The sequence below is a fragment of the Muntiacus reevesi genome, chromosome 5, assembly GCF_963930625.1.
Source record: "Muntiacus reevesi chromosome 5, mMunRee1.1, whole genome shotgun sequence".
Classification (NCBI taxonomy): Eukaryota; Metazoa; Chordata; class Mammalia; order Artiodactyla; family Cervidae; genus Muntiacus; species Muntiacus reevesi.
The window spans coordinates 103,448,151-103,469,639 of record NC_089253.1 but is presented as its reverse complement, the minus strand read 5'-3'; the positions used below and the strand labels follow the sequence as shown (position 1 = coordinate 103,469,639).

The following is a 21,489-nucleotide window of genomic DNA, read 5'->3' as shown; positions in this document are numbered from 1 at the left end:
AACAAAGGGCACCCTCTTACACTGGGAATGGTGGGGATGAAATTGGTACAGCCACTATAGAGAACAGTCTGGAGGTTCCTTAAAAAACTAAAAATAGAGTTACCATGTGATCCAGCAATCCCACTTCTGGGCATATACTCAGAAGAAACAAAAACTCAGTCAAAAAGATATATGCATCCCAATGTTCATAACAGCACTATTTCTAATAGCCAAGAAATGGAAGCAAATTAAATGTCCATTGACAGTGGAATCGATAAAGAAAATGTGGTGTGTATATATATACATAGTTACTCAGCCATAAAAAGAACAAAATAATGCCATTTGTAGCAACATGGATGGATCTAGAGATTGTCATGCTGAGTGAAGTAAGTCAGACACAGAAAACCAAATATCATAAATATTACTTATATGTGTAATATAACTTTTAAAAAGATACAAATGAGCTTATTTACAAAACAGAAATAGATTCACAAACATAGAAAACAAACTTATGGTGACCAAAAGGGAAATGTGGGGGAGGGATAAAATAGGAGTTGGTGATTGACAGATACATACTACTATATAAAACAGATAAACAACAGGGACCTACTGCATAGCACAGGGAACTATATCAATATCTTGTGATAACTCATAGCAGAAAAGAATCTGAAAAAGTGTACACACACACACACACACACACACACACACACACACACACACGTATGGACTTCCCCGGTTGCTCAGTGGTAAAGAATCCACTTGCAATGCAGGAACTTCAGGAGACGCAGGTTCGATCCCTGTGTTGGGAAGATTCCCTGGAGAAGGACACAGCAAACCACTCCAGTATTCTTGCCTGGAGCATCCCATGGACAGAGGAGCCTGGCAGGCTACAGTCCATAGGGTTGCAAAATGTCAGATGCGATTGAAGTGACTTAGCAAACACAGGCACACACACCCATATATACACCTGAAACTAACACAACATTGTAAATCACTATGCTTTGATTTTTAAAAAAGAAGGAACAAGACATGATATATGATAAGTAAACACTAAGTCCAGTTGCCAGAATGGCAACTCCTTCCTGCCTTCTCTGCCATTTGGGTCTGACCAGGGAAGATCCAAGGAGCTGTAAATTCTCACCCTCTCAAGGAAATGAGCAATGCTTTTCCAGGAGAAACTTAGTAGAAACAAGGAAAAGATGGTACAAAATGCTACTTTCCAGGACTATTTTGCACTAATATTCAAACAAATCAGCACCATCTTCTGAAGCGGATCCCTACGCCCCACAGTTTCCTCCATTTTCATTACCAGCACCACGTGTGGGTCCGACTCTGAGTGGTTGTAAGCGGGGCCTTACACCACTGCACAGACGCCTCTCTCACACTAGATGGCCTTTGGAGTGGCCAGGGCTCCTTCTCTGGCTGTGGACATTCACTGGGAATGTATTGGTCTTTATTTAGTAAGACATTGCATAAAAGTGCTAGGCTATTTGTGAATCTGTTCAGTGGTCACAAGCGCTCTTAGCTTAAAGGGTTGTTATGAAGATTGAAGTAGTAATGTAGATTAATAAGCATTTCACTTATTTTCCAGAACAAAGTAATTGAAAAGGTGTATTAGACTACTTGTCAATATTATTATAATTACATAGTGCAGCCTGGCCACGTGCACTTATTTGCCCCCACCCCTCACTGGCTCTCACCTAACCATCTTCATTCAACTAGAAAATGAAAGCTAAGGTCGGACCACAAACAGGGCAAATCTCCCAGAGTGATAGCAGACATCACCAAGCAAGGCAGACAAACACCCTCACATGAGGAGCTCTGATTTGCTTCTAAGATGCTCATACTTTGCTTCCAGGTTGTTCTGATCTTGAGACCATGGGCACCCAGAAGACAGAAATGAATTGAACGGAGTTGCAGATAGACAAGTGCCCAATCTCTTCAGAGACAATATGTTGGCATTCAGAAATGATTTGCAGTGGCCTAAAATTAGTGATTGTAAGAGGAAAGAAAATTTTAAGGGTTTGGGAAAGTAGGCTAAATGCTTCGTAGACCTTACTGGTAGGTCAGATTTGAACAAGACACCTTTTTTTCTTTAGTGTCAATCCTTTTCCTCACCACTTCTCTAATTTCAAAAGATTTAATTGTCATTTCCTATATCGAAACCACTGTTCGTGTTTGTCTTTCCTCCTCTGGGAGGGATGGGATTTCCTCTACAACAGAATTCCTTCTTTTGTGTTCTCTGCTGTCACCTGCCACATTGAAACAGAAAGTAGAAAGACATACCGATGTTTGTTTTAACCATACCTTGACCTCTCAATCTCCACTTTAAGGCACTGTCGAACTTTCTCTACCCTCATTCACCTTCCAACACCTGTCCTAAAAGGGCTTCTGGGGACTGATGACCAGAACAGGTGTACCTATGCAGGGCCGACTTTCAGCAACATTTTGTAAACACTAACATTTCACCAAGTGGTTCCTTGCCCCCCTCCCTCTCACCCTACTGCCAGACTCTCTTGCACTCATTTATCACCTTACGAGGAGGTATATAAAAGAGTGAAAAGCAAGGAAAGACGCAGTCCTTTTCTGGCTGCGAGATTTCCAAAGCCTATGCCACTGAGACACTGAGAGGTCTCTATGGTTTAGTTAGCATGGTGGATAAATGCAGGAAGGTAATCCTTGCCTCACATCACCAACACCACCACCATCCTCTTAGCCTTGGAAAGGTTCTCTTAAGCTGGAGGAAGAAAGAAGAGATAAAAAGGGCATATGTAAAGATGTACAGATAAAACGGACTGTAGCCTATCTTTTGAGACCCCAATAAAGGGATAAAGATTCAAAATATGTGCATATGATCTGACAACAGGAGGGGTCTTGCCTCATTCCAGCGATGGGTTCCAGATTAAGGAACCTAGTTCTAAAGAAGAATGGCTGCCCAATGATGCTGAGAGGGAAGGGTAACAGAGGGCCTACCAGGGAATCCCTGAAGGTAGAGGACTCTGTGATGGGAACAAGGGTCATTTCGGATGATCAGCATCACCTGATGACCAAGGATAAAATGAACCTTCCCTCTACGACCTTGGCATTTATAAGCCAGATCTGCAGTTAGATACAGTCCCAAGCAAAGGAAATTCAGTTGAGAGTAAATTTCTACTACCCAGCAACAGAGAGGCTCAACATAGAAATAAAATTCAATTATAGAAGAATAAATAAAGATTACATTTCTTGCATATCTGAATATGGTACTGGAACTTGAACTCAATACATATCAGTACCACTGACTTATACACAGAACACAATATGAATGAGGCTCCCTGGATTTAGCAACTTGTGGCCATATGTGGCACAGCTGTTGCTTAATGGACTGGCAGGGAGCACAAATGCCTTCTTAGAAGACCTTTCAGCTTCGATTATAAGAGATGGACTAAAACAATAAGACAGGGTTGTTGTGTGGTCTGGAGGAAGGTGCAGAGGAAGAAAAGCGAGAGAAGTTGCTGATTAAAAGATGAAATCTCAGTAGCAGACAACCAGCAGACAACTCAAATCTCAACCAGCAGACAACTTCCGCTCCCAAAGTGACGCTGTATTCCCAAGTTCCAACTTTTCCCCGCTTCACCACAAGACCGCCAGAGTGGCGTGTGGGAAGGAAATGACTCCCAAAGTCACTTCTGTCTAAAAAAAAAAAAAAAAAAAAAACCTCTAGCGGCTTGAGGAAAAGGACATGAGTTGAAATGACTTTAAAACTGTTCTGTAAAACTTTTAGGGCTGAATGTTATATGCCCATAAAACAAGGAGGTTGAGAGCTGATCTGCAGGTGCCTTGTGATTACTTCCAGTTACTGGCTGAAACACACTCCTCCAAATGCACTCTTTGCAAGGAAGGAACAAAGCCATCAGGATGTGTTTGGGTCTGAGGAAGGAGCACTGGGTAGGGCAAAGGAGGAAAGTGACAGAGGTGGACTGGCAGACACTAGCACTTAGAAAATGAAGCAAATTTTTAACAGGACCAATCCAGACATAATTCATCTCCAAGCCCTGTGTTGGCTTCTTGGTTTTACAGCCTGTGGTCTCATGAGAAAGAAGTCCTTGTTCTGGGCAAGACTGAACTAAGAGAAGAATGTGTAGAGGGTAAAGATTTTGCAGAGCTTGATATTGTTTCTCTCTCCTTTTACACTCTTTCAGCCATTCCTACCCCCCAACTCTCAAGCACTCCAGGCTTTCTAACCACTTCCATACCATGGGAGAAAAGTAATTTGATTAATGAAAACTGAAGATGTTATTACTGAGGCTTTGGAGACCTATGATGTAATCTTTTCTTTGCTATTGGATGAGGGTGATGCTTCACACACACACACACACACACACACACACACACACACACACCCTCATGCCAAAATCTTAGGCACTACAGAGTATGAATGGGAAAGATATTTTCTATAATTGATTTATCAATTCAGCCTTCATTGTGCATCTATACAGTGTCAGGTCCTGTTCTAGGGCTTCCCTGGTGATTCAACAGTAAAGAATCTGCCTGCCAATGTGGGAAACACAGGTTCAGCCCCTGTGAGGGGTAGGGAAGATTCCCTGGAGGAGGAAATGGCAACTCACTCCAGTATTCTTGCCTGGGAAATCCCATAGACAAAGGAGCCTCGTGGGTTACATTGCATGGGACTGCAAAAGAATGGGGCATGACTTAGTGACCAACAGCACTGTTCTGGAAACAAAGGATTCAGTGATTACTAGGATATGTTCTAGTAGAGGAGATCTTTCAAGGTATCACATATAAAGGCGACTGTTTATTATTATTACACCTACTCACAAATGCATAAAACTATCTTTGTATGCATGCATGCTAAGTCACTTCAGTCATGTCCAACTCTGTGTGACTCTATGGACTGCAGCCTGCCAGGCTCCTCTTTCCATGGGATTTTCCAGGCAAGAATACTGAAGTGGGTTGCCATGCCCTCCTCAAACCTGTCTTTTGTTATTCAGTTTCTCGGCCGTGTCAGACTTTTTGTGACCCCATGGACTGCAGCACACCAGGCTTCCCTGTTCTTCACCAACTCCCAGAGCTTACTGAAATTCATGTCCATTGAGTCGGTGATGCCATTCAACCATTTTGTACTCCGTCCCCTTCTTCTCCTGCCTTCAGTCTTTCCCAGTATCAGATTCTTTTTCAATGGGTTGGCTCTTTGCATCAGGTGGCCAAACTATTGGAGCTTCAGCTTCAGCTTCAACCCTTCCAACGAATATCCAGGATTGATTTCTTTTAGGATTAGCTGTTTGATCTCCTTGCAATCCAAGAGACTCTCAAGAGTCTTCTCCAACACTGCAGTTCAAAAGCATCAATTCTTCAGCACTCAGCTTTCTTTATAGTCCAACTCTCATATCCATACATGACTACTGGAAAAACCATAGCTTTGACTATATAGACCTTTGTCAGTGAAGTAATCTTTCTGCTTTTTAGTACACAGTCTAGGTTTGTCATAGCTTTTCTTCCAAGGAGAAAGTGTCTTGTAATTTTATGGCTCCAGTCACCATCTGCAGTGATTTTGGAGCCCAAGAAAAAAAAGTCTGTCACTATTTCCATCATTTCCCCATCTATTTGCCATGAAGTTATGGGACTGGATGCCAAGATCTTAGTTTTTTGAATGTTGAGTTTTAAGCCAGCTTTTTCACTCTCCTCTTTCACCTTCATCAAGAGGCTCTTTAGTTCTTCTTCACTTTCTGCCATAAGAGTGGTGTCTTCTGCATGTCTGAGGTGATTGATGTTTCTCCTGGAAATCTTGATTCCAGCTTGTGCTTCATCTGGCTTGACATTTTGTGCGATGTATTCTGCATATCAGTTAAATAAGCAGGTTGACAATATAGAGCCTTGATGTACTCCTTTCCCAATTTTGAACCAGTCAATTGTTTCATGTCCAGTTCTAACTGCTGCTTCTTGACCTGCATATAGGTTTCTCAGAAGACAGGTAAGGTGGTTTGGCATTCCCATTTAATTTAATAAATTTAATTTAATTTAATAAATTTAATAATTTCCCACAGTTTGTTGTGATCCACACAGTCAAAGGCTTTAGTGTAGTCAATGAAGCAGAAGTAAATGTTTCTCTGGAATTCTCTTGTTTTTCCTAAGATCCAACAGATGCTGGCAATTTGACCTCTGGTTCCTTTGCCTTTTCTAAATCCAGTTTGAACTTTTGGAAGTTCTCAGTTCATATACTGTTGAAGCTTAGCTTGGAGAATTTGGGGCATTACTTTGCTAGTGCGTGAAATAAGTGCAATTGTGTGGTAGTTTGAACATTCTTTGGCATTGCCTTTCTTTGGGATTGGAATGAAAACTGACCTTTTCCAATTCTGTGGCCACTGCTGAGTTTTCCAAATTTGCTGGCAATATTGAGTGCAGCACTTTAACAGCATCATCTTTTAGGATGAAATAGCTCAGCTGGAATTCCATCACCACCACTAGCTTTGTTTGTAGTGATGCTTCCTAAGGCCCCCTTGACTTCAAGCTCAGGATGTCTAGCTTTAGAAGAGCAATCACACCATTGTGGTTATCTGGGATATTATGATCTTTTTTGTATAGCTTTTCTGTGTATTCCTGCCACTTCTTCAAACCTATCCTTGGGCCACTCCAATTTCAGGACATGTAGTTCATACTAGAGGATAATTTTTTCAGGCTTTCAACGTCTATGAGTGCCCACTATGTTTGAAACCCCAAGCAACCTAAAATAACACCATTTACAGAATGTCATCTTCTGATAATTCAATAATCTACAGAAGCAGCCAGTGGGTAACAGCCAGTAAAAGCCCTTATCATGTCTGCACCCTGTAGCTTTTCTCATTAATGATTCCGTAAGTCCTTATATGAACATGGCGTGCTCCAGTTTACATGTCTTGTTTACTCCTCATCGCACATAAGAATCGCTCCACTTTGGCATAGTGAAGAGGAGACGGTGGAGAAGAATGAAATTGTCTTGCTCTAGCCCCATCATTTAGTCGTTCGTTGCACCAAGGTGCCCCTCTTCACCTCCTGCAGACCCTTCGACCCCTCCCACTCTGGTTCCTCCATCCCTACTCCACAGAGACAATCAGGCTGAGATTACCAAAGACTTCCCACTTGCCAAATCCATGGCCATTTCTCACTCAGGTTGTGCATGAATGTGTCACAACTGATGTCAGAGTCTAATCTCAATGTCTTCTGTTTGGTTAGGAGGAAGTCGAGCTTTGTCTTGGGGGGCTGGGGATCCCCTATGGAAATTCTAGGTGAGGGACGTTTATATCCCCTGTGAGCTCACATCTGCTGCTTCCGTCTTCCCCTACCCAGCCATGCAGCTCCTGCTTTGCCTTCCACCAGATAAATGCCACACCTGCACCACCTCCGTGGAAGCTCCTCTCCTCCAGTCCATCTGGCCCTGTGATAACCACAGACCCTGACTCGGTACTTCCCACCACCCCCAAACTGCCAACAATCATTTATTCTTTCCTTCTGTGACTCATAAGGAGATGACTTTGGCTTCTTTTAATTTTTCTGTTTTTTTTTTTTTTTTGTAGGATAATGGCTTTACCAACTCAATGGACATGAATCTGAGCAAACTCCAGGACATAGTGAAGGGCAACGAAGCCTGGCAAGCTGCAGTCCATGAGGTCGCAAAGAATCAGACATGAATTAGCAACTGAAGAAATGATTCCTGCTGTATAATAACATGAATCAGCTAAAACTTAAAATACACACACACACACACACACATATATATGCACATGTGCATGCTAAGTCACTTCAGTCACCGTGTCCAACTCTTTGCAACCCTATGGACTATAGTCCACCAGGCTCCTTTGTCCATGGGATTCTCAGGCAAGAACATGGGAGTGGATTGCCACGCCCTCCTCCAGAGATCTTCTGGACCCAGGGATTGAACCCATGTCTCCTGTGGCTCCTATATTGCAAGCAGATTCTCTACCACTGAGCTTCTAGGGAAGCATATATATATAGAGAGAACATATATATATTCCCTCCCTCTTGAGCCTCCCTCCTACCCCATCCCCTATCCCTGCCTTCTGGGTGGTCACAGACTGCCAGGCTGGCCTCCTTGTGTTATAGAACAGCTTCCTTGGGCTCCCTGTGTTATATATATTAGCTATCCACTTTACACATTAGGTACTGTGTATATGTCCAGGCTATCTTCTCAATTAGGCCCCTCAATCAGGCCCACCCTCTCCTGCTTAAGGAGCAACCTAGATGTCCATTGACAGATGAATGGATAAAGAAGTTGTGGTACATATATACAAAGGAATATTAGTCAGCCATTAAAAAGAAAGAATTGGAGTCAGTTGAACTAAGGTGAATTAACCTAGAGCCTGTTATATAAAGTGAGAAAGAGAAAAATAAATATTGCATATTACACATATATATGGAATCTCCTTGCTTCTTATAAGTTGCTTTGCCACTACGAACAGTTTGACCCTTAAAACACATTGTTTACTCTTTTACAAAGGAGCAAACATCTTTCTAGGGCACTAAAATTCTCTAGGATGGAGATGAGGTAGGTGAGAGGCTGAGGGCACAACCAAGAATGTTAGCCAGAGATATATGGTATGTGGAACTTCTATTGCTGTTGCTACTACTACTGGTACCAGCGGAGCTAATATCTGCTGAAGCCCTACTATGCACCAGGTACTTTTAAAATTAATTAGTTCATTAATTTGGCTGTGTCATGTCTTAGTTGCAGCATGTGGGGTCTAGCTCCCTGACCAGGGATTGAACCTGGGGCCCCTGCATTGGGAGTGCAGAGTCTTAGCCACTGGACCACCAGGGAAGTCCATGTGCCAGGCTCTCTTCCTTTATCCCCATTTTATATATTAGGTGACTTGCTCAACATATATTTCTTCGTATGTTTTGGAAGCCACAGCCCACTCCATCACTCAGAGACATTTTTTCCTACAAGGGTCATATTACCTGGACTCCATAGAAGATCCTATACGTCTAAAGCCCCATTGTAAGCCAGGCTCAAGTTCCCTCCCACACAATTCTTAGGTCCCATGCACTGGGGCATGTTGCTTGTGATCTGATCAGTATCTCTGAATGTTCTTGGCAGTACAGACATTCCCTAGGACAATTAGAAAGATGGTTGGCCCAGAACACTCTGAAGTGTTCAACTTCCATGCCAGAGAATGACTGACTGTCCTTTCTAACCTAGCCAAGATGCCCTTGTACTTACTTCATCTTTCTGAAGCAGGCGTATTTGTGGGTCACAAGGGACTCTCTCAAACCCCTCTTTTCTTTGGTGTCTGGTACACTTCTGAATTCTGCTCCTCCTTCTGCTTTTGTGGAAATCCTTTGCATGGTCAAATTGGTAGAGACCCCAAATTTAACACCTCCAAAATCAAACTGCCTCACTCTTTGCTCCTCTTTTTTTCTATATTTTCTACCTTGGCACCACCATCCACTCAGTCAAACACAACTCTATCTCCCTCATCTACTTATTTATGTGAAACAAATTTCTCAGCACTTAGAGCTAAAAAAGAAAAAAAAAAATAAAGCAATATAACTGATGCTAAATCCTGTCTTATTATAGCAGTAATTACTTTTCATTCACTGACACAAGAACTAATCTGAGAGAGAAAAGCCATTCTCAACTCATTAAATGTGCATTTACCACTTTGTTTACTAGCCATCAATCAACATTTTAAAGTATTGTTTTGATCAGTTTTGGACAAGGGAACATTTCAAAAGCTAACTCAATTGAGAAGAAACTTTTAACTCATTATAATTTATGATCAGTATCAACATTAATATCCTGTTTGTGATATTGTATTATAGTTTTGAAAGATGCTTCCCTTGAAGGAAAATGGGTAAAGGATATGTGGAATCTCTTTGTACTATTTCTTACAACCACATGTGAATATACAATTATCTCAAAATAAAAACTTTAATTATAAGATATCACAAAAGAGTTGTTTTACTCAAAATCTGTTTTTAGAAGATAAATAGGTGACTTACTAAACCCACTCCAGTGCTCTTGCCTGGAAAATCCCATGGATGGAGGAGCCTGGTGGGCTACAGTTCATGGGGTCACAAAGAGTTGGCCATCATTGAGTGACTTCACTTTCACTTTCTTTCATTGTTACATTAAGTGCAAAGTTCTACGTGTGTGTGTCTGTGTCTGTGTCTGTGTGCACACTCAGTCACTTCAGTCATGTCCAACTCTTTGCAACCTTATGGACTGTCACCCTCCCGGCTCCTCTGTCCCTAGGATTCTTCAGGCAAGAATACTGGAGTGGGTTGCCATTCCCTCCTCCAGGGATCTTCCCAACCCAGGGATTGAACCCACATCTCTAACGTCTCCTGCATTGCAGGCAGATTCTTTATTGTTGAGACACCGGGGAAGTCCACGAAGTTCTATAGGAGCAATGAAATGGAAACACAATTCCAAAGAGAAACAAAGGAGCAATGAGTAATAATTTCTCAATGTTAAAAAAGTGCATGGTCATACATTTTTAAATGAATGATAGTAATTATCAAATTGTTATGTTAGTGAGGATACATTTAGAAGAGGAGATTTAAAAAGCATTTTTGAATGTCAATAATTTAGATAACATACCAGAGGTAACATTCTTTGCTATAATTTAAACTTATGGCTGAATTTTTAGATGTTACTTTAAAAATCTATAAAGGGGTAAAGGGTTTTTCAAAAGTCTTTTAGGAGTTACAAGAAAGCAAAAATGAGTTTGAAGAGTTCTGTTCTAGCTATTCCAAGGACATTCCATTTCTAAGCAAGTCTAAGTTTTTAACAGTCTAAACATTGGCATCTACCTTTTGTTTCACTCTGGAGTGCCCTGTCATTGTCTGCCACGAAAACTTCTGCTTATCTTTTAACTCCTCAAGCCTCAGCCCCTCAGCAAACTCTCCCCTTCTTCTCTGATATTTTTGGCATAACCAAGCACTTTCTTGTCATGTTCCTACTTGACCTCATGTGTGGCAGCATCACATAGTATTACTAAAGTTTGTATTTGCCTGTCTGTCTCCCAATTTTGCTGTGCATATCTCTATGGTGAACTTCTAATTATTCTCTCTTTGACACTGCCATGAAATAAATTCAATCAATTTTCCAGTAGTCATGCGTGGATATGAGAGTTGGACTATAAAGAAGGCTGAGCACCGAAGAATTGATGCTTTCAAACTGTGGTGCTGCAGAAGACTCCTGAGAGTCCCTTGGACAGTAAAGAGATCAAACCAGTCAATTCTAAAAGAAATCAACCCTGAATATTTGTTGGAAGGACTGATGCTGAAGCTGAAGCCCCAATACTTTGGCCACCTGATGTGAAGAGCAAACTCATTAGAAAAGACCATGAAGCTGGGAAAGATTGAAGACAGGTAGAGAAGGGGCAGCAGAGGATGAGATGGTTGAATGGCATCAGTGACTCAATGGACATGAATTTGAGCAAACTCCAGGAAATAGTGAAGGACAGGGAAGGCTGGCATGCTGCAGTTCATGGGGTCATGAAGACTTGGACTTAGCGACTGAACAATAACAACCACTAACTTAAGACTTCTGCCTTTGAAGACATGTTTTCAGTTTAAGTGTTGTACACTAAAGGTAAAGATATCCAAACCTCTGAGCTCAAGGGGATCTCACTTACTCATTTACTTATAAAAAAATTTTGCCCTGCATTACCACACCACTGAAAGTACAAAATCATGCTAAGGTCAGAAATGGGTTGACTACAGATTACCTTGATTTTTCCACATAGTGACTTAAGCCATTTGTAGTCAGAAGTTGGCCTCAATCTTCAAACTTTCAGACTAGCGTACTTATCTGCCAGGTCACTTGAGTGACCCTCAATACAGAGTCTTGAATGTTGACACAGATAATCTTATCTTGAGTTTTGTAAAGATTCTCTTTAGAAAATCATAAACGTCTTCCTCTATCCTGTTATTTCAGCTGTCTGTACTACTCGACACCTAATTTAGGTCAATATAGTTCCTTTATTCAATTGCAGTTATGATTGAACGATAAAAAGTAAATAAGAACATGAGAAATTTCATATTGAGTCAGACATTTCAGCTGTTCAGTCTAGTCTTCTACTTCTTAAAAACAAATTAGGAAACAGGTGGTAGGGGAACTAGTTATTCTTAAAAGGTTTAAGAATAAAATTTAAAATCCCTAGCTTCTTTTTCAATTCATTATGAGTCAGTGACCAATGACATAATTTAAATATTTCTTTTTTTCTCTTCTTTAAAAAAATATTTATTTTTAATTGAAGGATAATTGCTTTACAATACTGTGTTGGTTTCTGCCATACATCAACATGAATCAGTCATAGGTACACCTATGTCCCCTCCCTCTTGCTACCCCCTCCCACTTCCCACCCCGTCCCACCCCTTAGGTTGTTACAGAACCCTAGTTTGAACAAACATTTCTTGAAACAATTTAAATTTAATACCTTCATTCATTTACTCATTCATGCCTTCATTCAGTGAGCTTTCAAAGAGCTATATGTGATATGTTCTGTTTATGCATACAGACTACTGATGTTATTTAGATTTCACCAGTTTCTGCAGGCAGTCATGTGTATGCGTGTAGTTCTATGAAATTTTATCACATGTTTGTATACCTTGGTGTACTACCACCACAATCAAGACACTGAAACATTCAATCAACATTAAGATTGCTCCTCTGTTACCCTTCATGTCCCCCCTCACACATACCTCTTTCCTCAATCCTCTACTATTCCTAACCCCTGACAACCACTAGCTTGTTCTCGCTCTCCAGTTTTCTTTTCTAGCTTTGAGAATACCACATAAATTTTGGAGAATATTATATAAATCATAAGCATGCAACTTCTGAGATTTTTTTCACTCCCCGTAATACCCTTGAGATCCATGTAAATTGTTGCATGTGTCAATACTCTGTTCTTTTTTATTACTGAGTAGTATCGTTGGCTTCCCTGGAGGCTCAGTGGTAAAGAACCCACCTGCCAAGCAGGAGATGCAGGTTCCATCCCTGGCTCAGGAAGATTCTCTGGAGTAGGAAATGACAACCCACTCCAGTATTCTTGCCTGGAAAATCCCATGGACGGAGGAGCCTGGTGGGCTGCAATCCATGGGGTTGCAGAGTCAGACACAACTGAGCGATTGAGCGCAGCAGGCACGCATGTACATTCCACTGGATGGATTAATCACAGTTTGCTTAAGCAGTTATCACTAAAAATACTTTTGTCATTTCCAGTTTTGCTCTATTACAAATAGAGCTACTATGAAGATCAATACACAGGTTTTGGAATGGACATATATTTTCACTTTTCTGGGATAAATGTTCAGTAGTCAGTTACTGGGTCATATGGTAAGTATACATTTAATTTTACAAGAAACTGCCAAAGTATTCTCCAAAGTGGCTGGGCCATTTTACTTTTTCATCAGAAATATATGCAATATCCAGTTCTCTGCATTCTCACTAGCATTTAGTATTGCTATTATTACTTTTTAGGTCTTCTAATAAGTGTAGCCTCATTGTGGCTTTAATTTGTTTTTCCCTAACGATATTAAATATCTTTTCATGTGCTTTCTTTCCATCTGTATATCTTCTTTGGCAAAATGTCTATGCTTTGGCCCATTTTCTAACTGGAATATTTGTTTAGTCTTGTTTTCAAAGTTCTTTATATACTCTAGACACAAATCCTTTGTGAGATGTATGGTTTGCAAATCCTTCTGCCGAGTCTGCCATTGCTTTGTTCATCTTAATAGAGTGTTTCTCAGAGAAAAAGCTTAATTTTGATTAAGTTCAATTGATCCATTTTCATTTCTATGGACTATGCTTTGGGTGTCATATATAAGCACTCTTCACCTAACCTTGCCCTGAAGATTTTCTCTTATGTTTTCTTTTTGAAGTTATACAGTTTTACTTTTTATATTTAAACTTATGATCTATTTTGAGCTAATTCTTGCATAAGGTATGTATAAGCTATCTAAAATGAATAAATCAGTAATTTTTCTAAATATTGGTATAGAAGGTGCCTTAAATCATTTAATTTAATTTACTTTCTTTTTGTCTTTCATGCCATTATTGTCATGTTTTAACCACATATATTTTAAACCAAAAACAATTTTTATTACTTTTAATATTTTATTTATTTTAATATTTTTATCCTTTCTAGTGTGGTTCATTTCTTTTTGTATGTCTCTGTTTCCATTTGGAGTCATTTTCTTTCTATTTGGATAGCTTTCTTCAATATTTACTTTATTACTGGTATTAAATGATCTATTTTTGTCTGAAAATATGTTTAATTTTTCTTTAAAAGATTTTTTGCTAAATATAGAATTATAAATTGGCAATTATTCTTTTAGCATTTAAAAAAATGCATCAATCTGTTGTTTTCTGACTTCCATAGTTTCTGTTGAAAAGTCAGCATGCCAATCATACTGCTGCTATTTTTAAAGTAACATAATTTTTCTCTGGTTATTTTTGAGTATTTTCAGTTTGCCTTCGATTTTCAGCATGTTTGCTATAATGAATCAAGTTGTGATTTTCCTTCTATTCATCCTTCTGAGGGTTTGAAAAACAGTTTGAATCTGTAGTTTGATAGTCTTTGTCACCTTGCAAAATTCTCCACTGCTAGCTCTTTGATATTGTTTCTGCCTCAAAATCTTTCACTTCTTCTTCTAGAACTCCAATTTACAATAGGAATTTTTCATCAGGTCTCAAATGCCTCATGCTGTTTTCTATATTTTTACATCACTTTTCCTCTTTGAGCTTCAAAATGTATGAGTTCTACAGTTTTCTAAATCTTTTCTCCTGCTCACAAACTAATCTATTAATTTCTTAATTTCAGTTACTGTATTTTTGTCCTAAAATTTCCCTTTGATTCACTAATATAGATTCTAATTCTCTGAGGACACTCTACAACTTTTTATCTATCTTGAACATACTAATAATAATTATCTTAAGTCAATATTCCATAACTCCAATATCTGGATAATCTATGGATCTGCATTTATGGAGTGATTGTTTATTTCTTTGTTTAGTTTACCATCATTTGATCCTGTGTCTTGGCATAACTGGAAATTTTTTTTTACTGATTTCTGGATATGGTGCATGAAAATTTGTAGAGGCTTTTGATGATGTTGTCTTTCTCTAGAGCATATTTAACTTTCTTTTGTTAGGCAGTTAAATATACGCAGATGCTGCTGCTGCTGCTAGGTCACTTGTCAGGTCTGACTCTGTGACTCTGTAGACTGTGTTCTGCCAGGCTCCTCTGTCCATGGGATCCTCCAGGCAAGATGACCCTCCTGCAAACAGGGGTTTAAGAGTGCTTCAGGCTGAATTTTATGCTTTGTGTAAGCTAGACTATTTATGATTTCCTTCATAGAATGTCTACGAAGAGTATTTCATTGATTGTGTCAATACCACTCCTTGACAGGATCTCAATTCCATTTTTTTTTTTTTTTGGTCCCCTTCGCTGTAAGACTCCTGAAATCACTTTTCAGTTTTTTTATTTAATAGCAGATATTTTATATCAATACTTGTTTTCTTGGTCACTGACTTGGAAAATGCATAGTTCAGAAATCAGAAACTATCTTAAAATTATAAGTAAAATATCACATTTATTTTTTCCATGGTTTCTATTTCTCTGGGAACTTGACCCCTCTAGTCTGGATACCTTAGAAGTTTGACTTATGGTTTTTGTCTCCCCAGTAGTGAGACTGAAGCACGCTCTGGACTGCTGCTCTTTGCTCCTCTGCTTCTATTACTTTTACTGAGAATTGGCAAATTCCCTCAAGGAGAAAAAAAAAAACCAAAAACTGAGCTATATGTAGAGTTCATGTCAATGTAGCTTTCTTCTAATTGGGGATTGGGTCTCTCAAATCCTCATTGTCTTGGCTGATGTCTGATGTTTTCAAGTAGCTAATTTTTTGGTATTTTGTCCATTTTTTATTTAAATGAATTTTATCAATGGCCTAGTGCCAGAAAAGTAAGAAAATACTCAAGGCTCTGTTCCCAGTCAACAATTTTCATTAAGGGGCCAAGATTTGTCTCCATAATGGCTAGGCAGGTCATTTTTTCTAAAGGTTTTTTGAACAAGTAGATTCAATTCCCAGTGACTGACCCAAGATTCTTAGAAACCATTATTGATAAACCTTGCTGTCATATGTACCGAAAGGTAACATCTGGTGAATCAGATGTGAGTCAATTTGGAGGTACTTTCTTAAGAGTTTTGCATGCTCCTCTGTTACCACAGTTTATCATGAGAGTAATTCAAGATACTCAAACTCACTACTAAATGACTTATTGACATATAACCTTCTAGCTTGCCTCTTAGAACCATGAAGACTAGAATGACTCACATTAGTTTTGATTTGGAAAGCATCACTCACCTCACAAATTTCTGACTTATCATATACTGACAACTGAAAATACAAAATTTAATGATAAAAGGAGAGCGCTAAAACTGTATCAGATGACTATAGAGCCAATGAAACCCAGGATAAAACAAATCATTCTGTTTGGATCACCACAGGCTTAACTTTTTGTTATCTCTTCCGTTGCTTGAGATATATAGTCCTTCTGGATGTCAGCCTAATTCACTATAGGGATTTTTATGTTCTGGTTTCCTCTTGAACAGGAACAATATCTTTTCGTCTATTGTTAACTTATTGCTTATCTTATTCCTTCCCCAATCTTTCGGACACTTGCTCATATATCCTCTGATTATCATTTCAGTATTCTGGGCTCTACTTCATAATGATCCCCTCACAGATGAATTTGACATACACAGTATTATGAGATCTTTATTCAATTTATTTCTCTCTGCTTCATATTTGACTCCTAAGAAGATTATTTTTGTGTAATCTCTTTTAAATCATTTATACAGTGGTTTCTGGTCTCCTTCAAGAATTCTCTTTCCAACATGAAAAATTCCTCCTAATTATGGTAATTCAGTTTTAAAGTAAATTTTTATAAACCCTACTCAAGACTCTTTGAAAATACATACAAATTATATTGAATAATTGCTCTTTATCTACATAAACTGATTTAATTATTCTATTGATTGGTTAGTAAAATTTCCTTTATAATAATGATATTATAAAAGGAATCATCTGTCTGAAGTATGCAGTAGTTTCATTTAGATTAAGGTGTCACCCTTTTCCCAGGTAATCAGGCAAGCCCTACTTGCTTGTATTTCCCAGGATCTCCTCAGGATTCCAATCCATGCAAGATGACCAGCAATCTTCTAGCATAGCTATTACTGCAAACCAGATTTCACACTCTACCTACCTTTTTGTTTGGTTCCCTCTTGAGATTAATAAAGACACAAAATGGATCTTATCCCATGTCAGCAATTTTTTTTGCATCTAGATTATTTGGTCTAGAACTTTCTGAATATTTGGTCTAGAACTTTCTGAGTATTTGCCACTGTTGCCCTAATATATCTCACCTGTCTCCATTAAAACATTTTGAAAAACTCTCCTCAAAACTATTCTCAGTCCAAAGAAGCTAATTTATTAAGTAAATTTATTTTTCTCCCCATTTCCCCCCAAACTAACTTTCACGGATTCCCTTCCAACCTCCTCATTTCTCCTACTGCAGTTGTTCTTCCGCTTTACTTACCCAGGTGACTGATGGCTTCCTTGTCCCAAGGCCAGGTGGCAGCGCCTGCAAGGTCTTCTCGAACTGAGCTGGCGAAGTAGACATTGAGGAAGTGGGTGCTGTTGAGCTGCAGTGCCTCCTTCAGCTCCTTCACACTCATGTATGCCCTGGGGAGCACGTAAGAGAGGAAATGTCACACCGAAGGATCATAGACAAGAACAGAGTCAGATCTGATCAGACTCTGACTTCCCAACCATCATTGCCTTTTAGAGGAGAAGGGCAAAGAGGCTGAGACCAGGTGTCATGGTGCTCTCCAAAAAGACACTACTACTCATTTAGAATATTTATTCCAAGAGAAATAATACCCTACCTTTTTTGGCACCATAATATTTATATGAATACTCAGTATATGACATCATACTCAGTTCCCTGCTTAACACCTAGATTATTTCTTCAAGATAAACCCAATAATACTCTTAATTCTATGCCCTGAGAATTACTCTCCTATCCATGGTGAATAAGGCCTTACAACTCTCAATCTCTCGTTCTTTCTATCACACTGCACAATCGTTACTATAAGAAGATTGATTAAATCTCTATTTCAGCATCTGCTTGCTTTGGGTATTTTTTAAAAAGGTAAATAGTAACCAGAAAACACAAAGTTAAAGAGGAAAGAAAGAAATTAGTTATAGGAAGGAAAGGATAACATAAAGCTACTGCAGGAAATATTAGTTTTATATATTCTTTTCTCTTTCTAGTACCTTAATCCGTAGACTCTCTAACCCCACTCTGACTACTTTATACTCACTGAGTATCTCTACTGGTGGCCTTCAAAGCACTAGGTAATATTACATCTGTACTTATTTGCAGACTTAATAGTCTATTAAAACCACATGCCCCCTGGCCCATAAAAAGGGGGAAACAAGCATTTGATCTCGTTTAAAGCTCATATATAGTCAAAGACCTTCATTTTCCTGACATGAGTGCAACTTAAAACTTCACCATGAGCAAACAGAGCCTCATCATTCTCAATGGAGAGTTATTTTAAGAAAGAACAACTAAACCAAAACTGAGTCGCCTCTTGGATTCACTGGAAATGCCGCTCCAAAAATAGCAATGGTCCTATCACAGCTTCAGTTATGCAGACAGCTCTCTCAATATAGTTGAAAATATCCTTTATAGACTGATGCTTTATGCTTACTACTCTGGTAGACAAGCTACAGACACTGAAATCACTCAACCCCAAAGCTCATGTGAGAACAGCATGACCCTCTTCTCTTGCTTGCTCTGCCTCCCAAATACACTGTTGATGCCACCTATTTAATCCACATGTAGGATCTATCGGCAAGGAGTATCCAAGAAATAGAGATCCCAAAGAAGACTGTATTTGTGTTCTTTGGCACAGAACCAAAAATAGGAATAAAGAAGCACAAAAAGACTTTGCTTTAAAATCAAAAGTGCTTGGGAGAAAGGGGGTTTTAAAATATCCTTTCTTATTGACTTATAATATCTTGGAAAAATAGTTCTCCTCCCTCAAGAAGCCATCCAAATTCCATGAAGTGATGTCAGATGTGGTCAGAGGGATATTCCTTCTTCTGATTTCCTGGAGACTCAGTGTTTTTTGAATGTGACTCAAGCGTTAGTCACATTCCCTTTCCTTTTCTCCTTTATTAAAAACAATTACAATTTCCTGTATTGACAAATCAATGGTTTGGAGCTATGATGACATCAAGTAACTCTTCAACATGGAGATGTTCTAATCAGTCAGATGAAAGAAGAGGCAGGGTGGATAAGAGGAAAGAGAGAAGAAAGCAAAGAAAAGGAAAAAAGAAATGATTAGAAAAGAAAGAAGAGGGATCAGTAACTGAGCCTTCACATAGGTAGGGCACCAAGGAAGAAAAATTGCACCCTCTGTTTCTTTTCAGAGAGCCCATTAAAATTGGGAATTGGGAACTTGACAGTTTTCTCTCTTTTTTCCTCCCTCACTTTCCCCAAATCCCCCTGTTCCTGGCATGGTTTACTTGGGCTACCTGTGTGTTCCTGGTTTCTCTGTCTGCCACTTATCAATCTTGGCCACCATCCTTCCATTCTCCCTCAACCGAGCAGTTCCAATAATTTCCCTTGAGCCACTCTCCAAGAGGCCTTCTCCTCCAACACCAACTCATCAGTTGGTTCTACTCATCTCCCTTTTCTTCCTTGCCCATCCCTCTCTCCAGCCATAAGTTACTCTTCCAGATGAGAGTGTTTATGTAATGTTGGTGGCAAACTGGGTGCGGTTGCTCTAACTCCTGCACTCCAAAAAGACAGGTAGAAGTCGGCAAGTATAAGGGAAAAATACATTTTTAAAAGCTAAAGACAGTAGGAAACAGTCATTAATGCAAATGATAGAGGAGAGTCTTATTTTGTTGGAGACAAAAATTTTTGTCCAGATTATTCCCTAAACCAAAAAAGGGTAAAATTGTAGATATCCAAAGGGTGTTCACTGTGCATGTAGACTGCCTTACCTATTATAATACATGTATGTCATTTCAGAATTTAATCTCAGCTAATAATATAAATGTCTTAGCTTGTCCACTAATATGACCAGAGTCTGGCTCAGACCTACAGTGCAGAAAATGGACATTATTCAAAGATTCAAACCTTAACATCTTGCTTCAGAAATAATTTATTAAGAGATACACTTGTCATCCCAAATATCTTGATATTCAAAGAGGAAATGACATACATAAGTGTCATAAAATGCATAGGATCATGAACTGACTGGGACCAACATACATAAATGTCATAAAAAGCATTGGTTCATGAACTGACCAGAACTATGTATGACAAGAGAGATGTGTTCAGTCGCTCAGTCGTGTTTGACTCTTTGCTACCGCATGGATTGTAGCCAACCAGGCTCCGCTGTCCATGGGATTTCCCGGGCAAGAATACTGGAGTGGGTTGCCATTTCCTCCTCCAGGTGGTCTTCCTGGCCCAGGAATTGACCCTCCATCTCTTACATCTCCTGCATTGGCAGGCAGATTCTTTACCACTGTGCCACCTAGGAAGCCTGAAAAGAGAGATGAGCTATATTAATCTACTTAATTTCTGCCAAGATCTCCCTTTACTCATCTTCTCCACACTCTAGATTGAAATATCTCACCATGAACTTCTCTCTGAGGGCTCAAAGAGAGCAAAGTGAGGTGTCACCTTGATCTTCATAAACAGCGTCTCAAAATCAAGCTTTCCTTGAGGCTGACATAGCAAGTTGTTCTGCCATAGCTTGAGTGTATTATTTCTGGCATACCTCCTGAAAGAATGCACACTTGTTTCACTATTTTATCACTGTCACCTACTGATTTGAGATTAACCATTGTCCAGCGTCCAGCCCACCACATTCCTTTGTCCACCAGATGATTTCTGTTGGGCTCCATAACTGCTGACCCCTAGCCACACTCTAGTATCTAACTGTCCATGCAGGTCACAACTCTTGCTTAGTTTCCGACTAAGTGGAAGAATATAACAATAAGGCCTCTCATGTTCTAGTTTAATAGTCAGTCAAATAGCTCCCTTGTAAACTGAGAGAAGTAATTTAGGCCAGAAGGAAGAAAGAGATCCTGAGCTGTCTGAAGGAAGTTGAATGAGCATCAAAAATTCCCATGCTAAAAAACGAGACATAAAAAGATGCATGCGTGTGTGCCCGAAGACTGGGATGCAGGGCACTCTTCCCCACGGGCAGAGCAAGCCCCCTGCAGAGGAAGATGCTGACTGCCCTCCACAGGTGGTCAGGCAGCCTCCAGCAGAACAAAACCAGATGCCTCCAAGGGCCCTCAGCCAGTTCCCCTCACAGAAACAACCTGGGCCAAATCTTAGCTATTTGGGATTGGTTAAATCTAAATCTCCCTGTCATTATTGTCCAGCAGTTGGTTCTCAACACAAAATACACAGAA

At 39.5% G+C, this 21,489-nt stretch overlaps 1 protein-coding gene and 1 non-coding gene across 2 annotated transcripts in view; both read right to left on the bottom strand.

Moving 5' to 3' along the window:
• Positions 1-21,489, bottom strand: part of PAPPA2 (pappalysin 2) — a 294,762-nt gene that overhangs the window by 168,695 nt on the left and 104,578 nt on the right. The window contains exon 3 of the mRNA XM_065936954.1: positions 17,582-17,727. Within this exon, the coding sequence (XP_065793026.1) occupies positions 17,582-17,727 (146 nt within the window). The remainder of the gene's footprint in view (positions 1-17,581; positions 17,728-21,489) is intronic.
• Positions 8,719-8,791, bottom strand: TRNAG-CCC (transfer RNA glycine (anticodon CCC)). Its single transcript has one exon. It is a non-coding gene; the product is annotated as a tRNA-Gly (tRNA).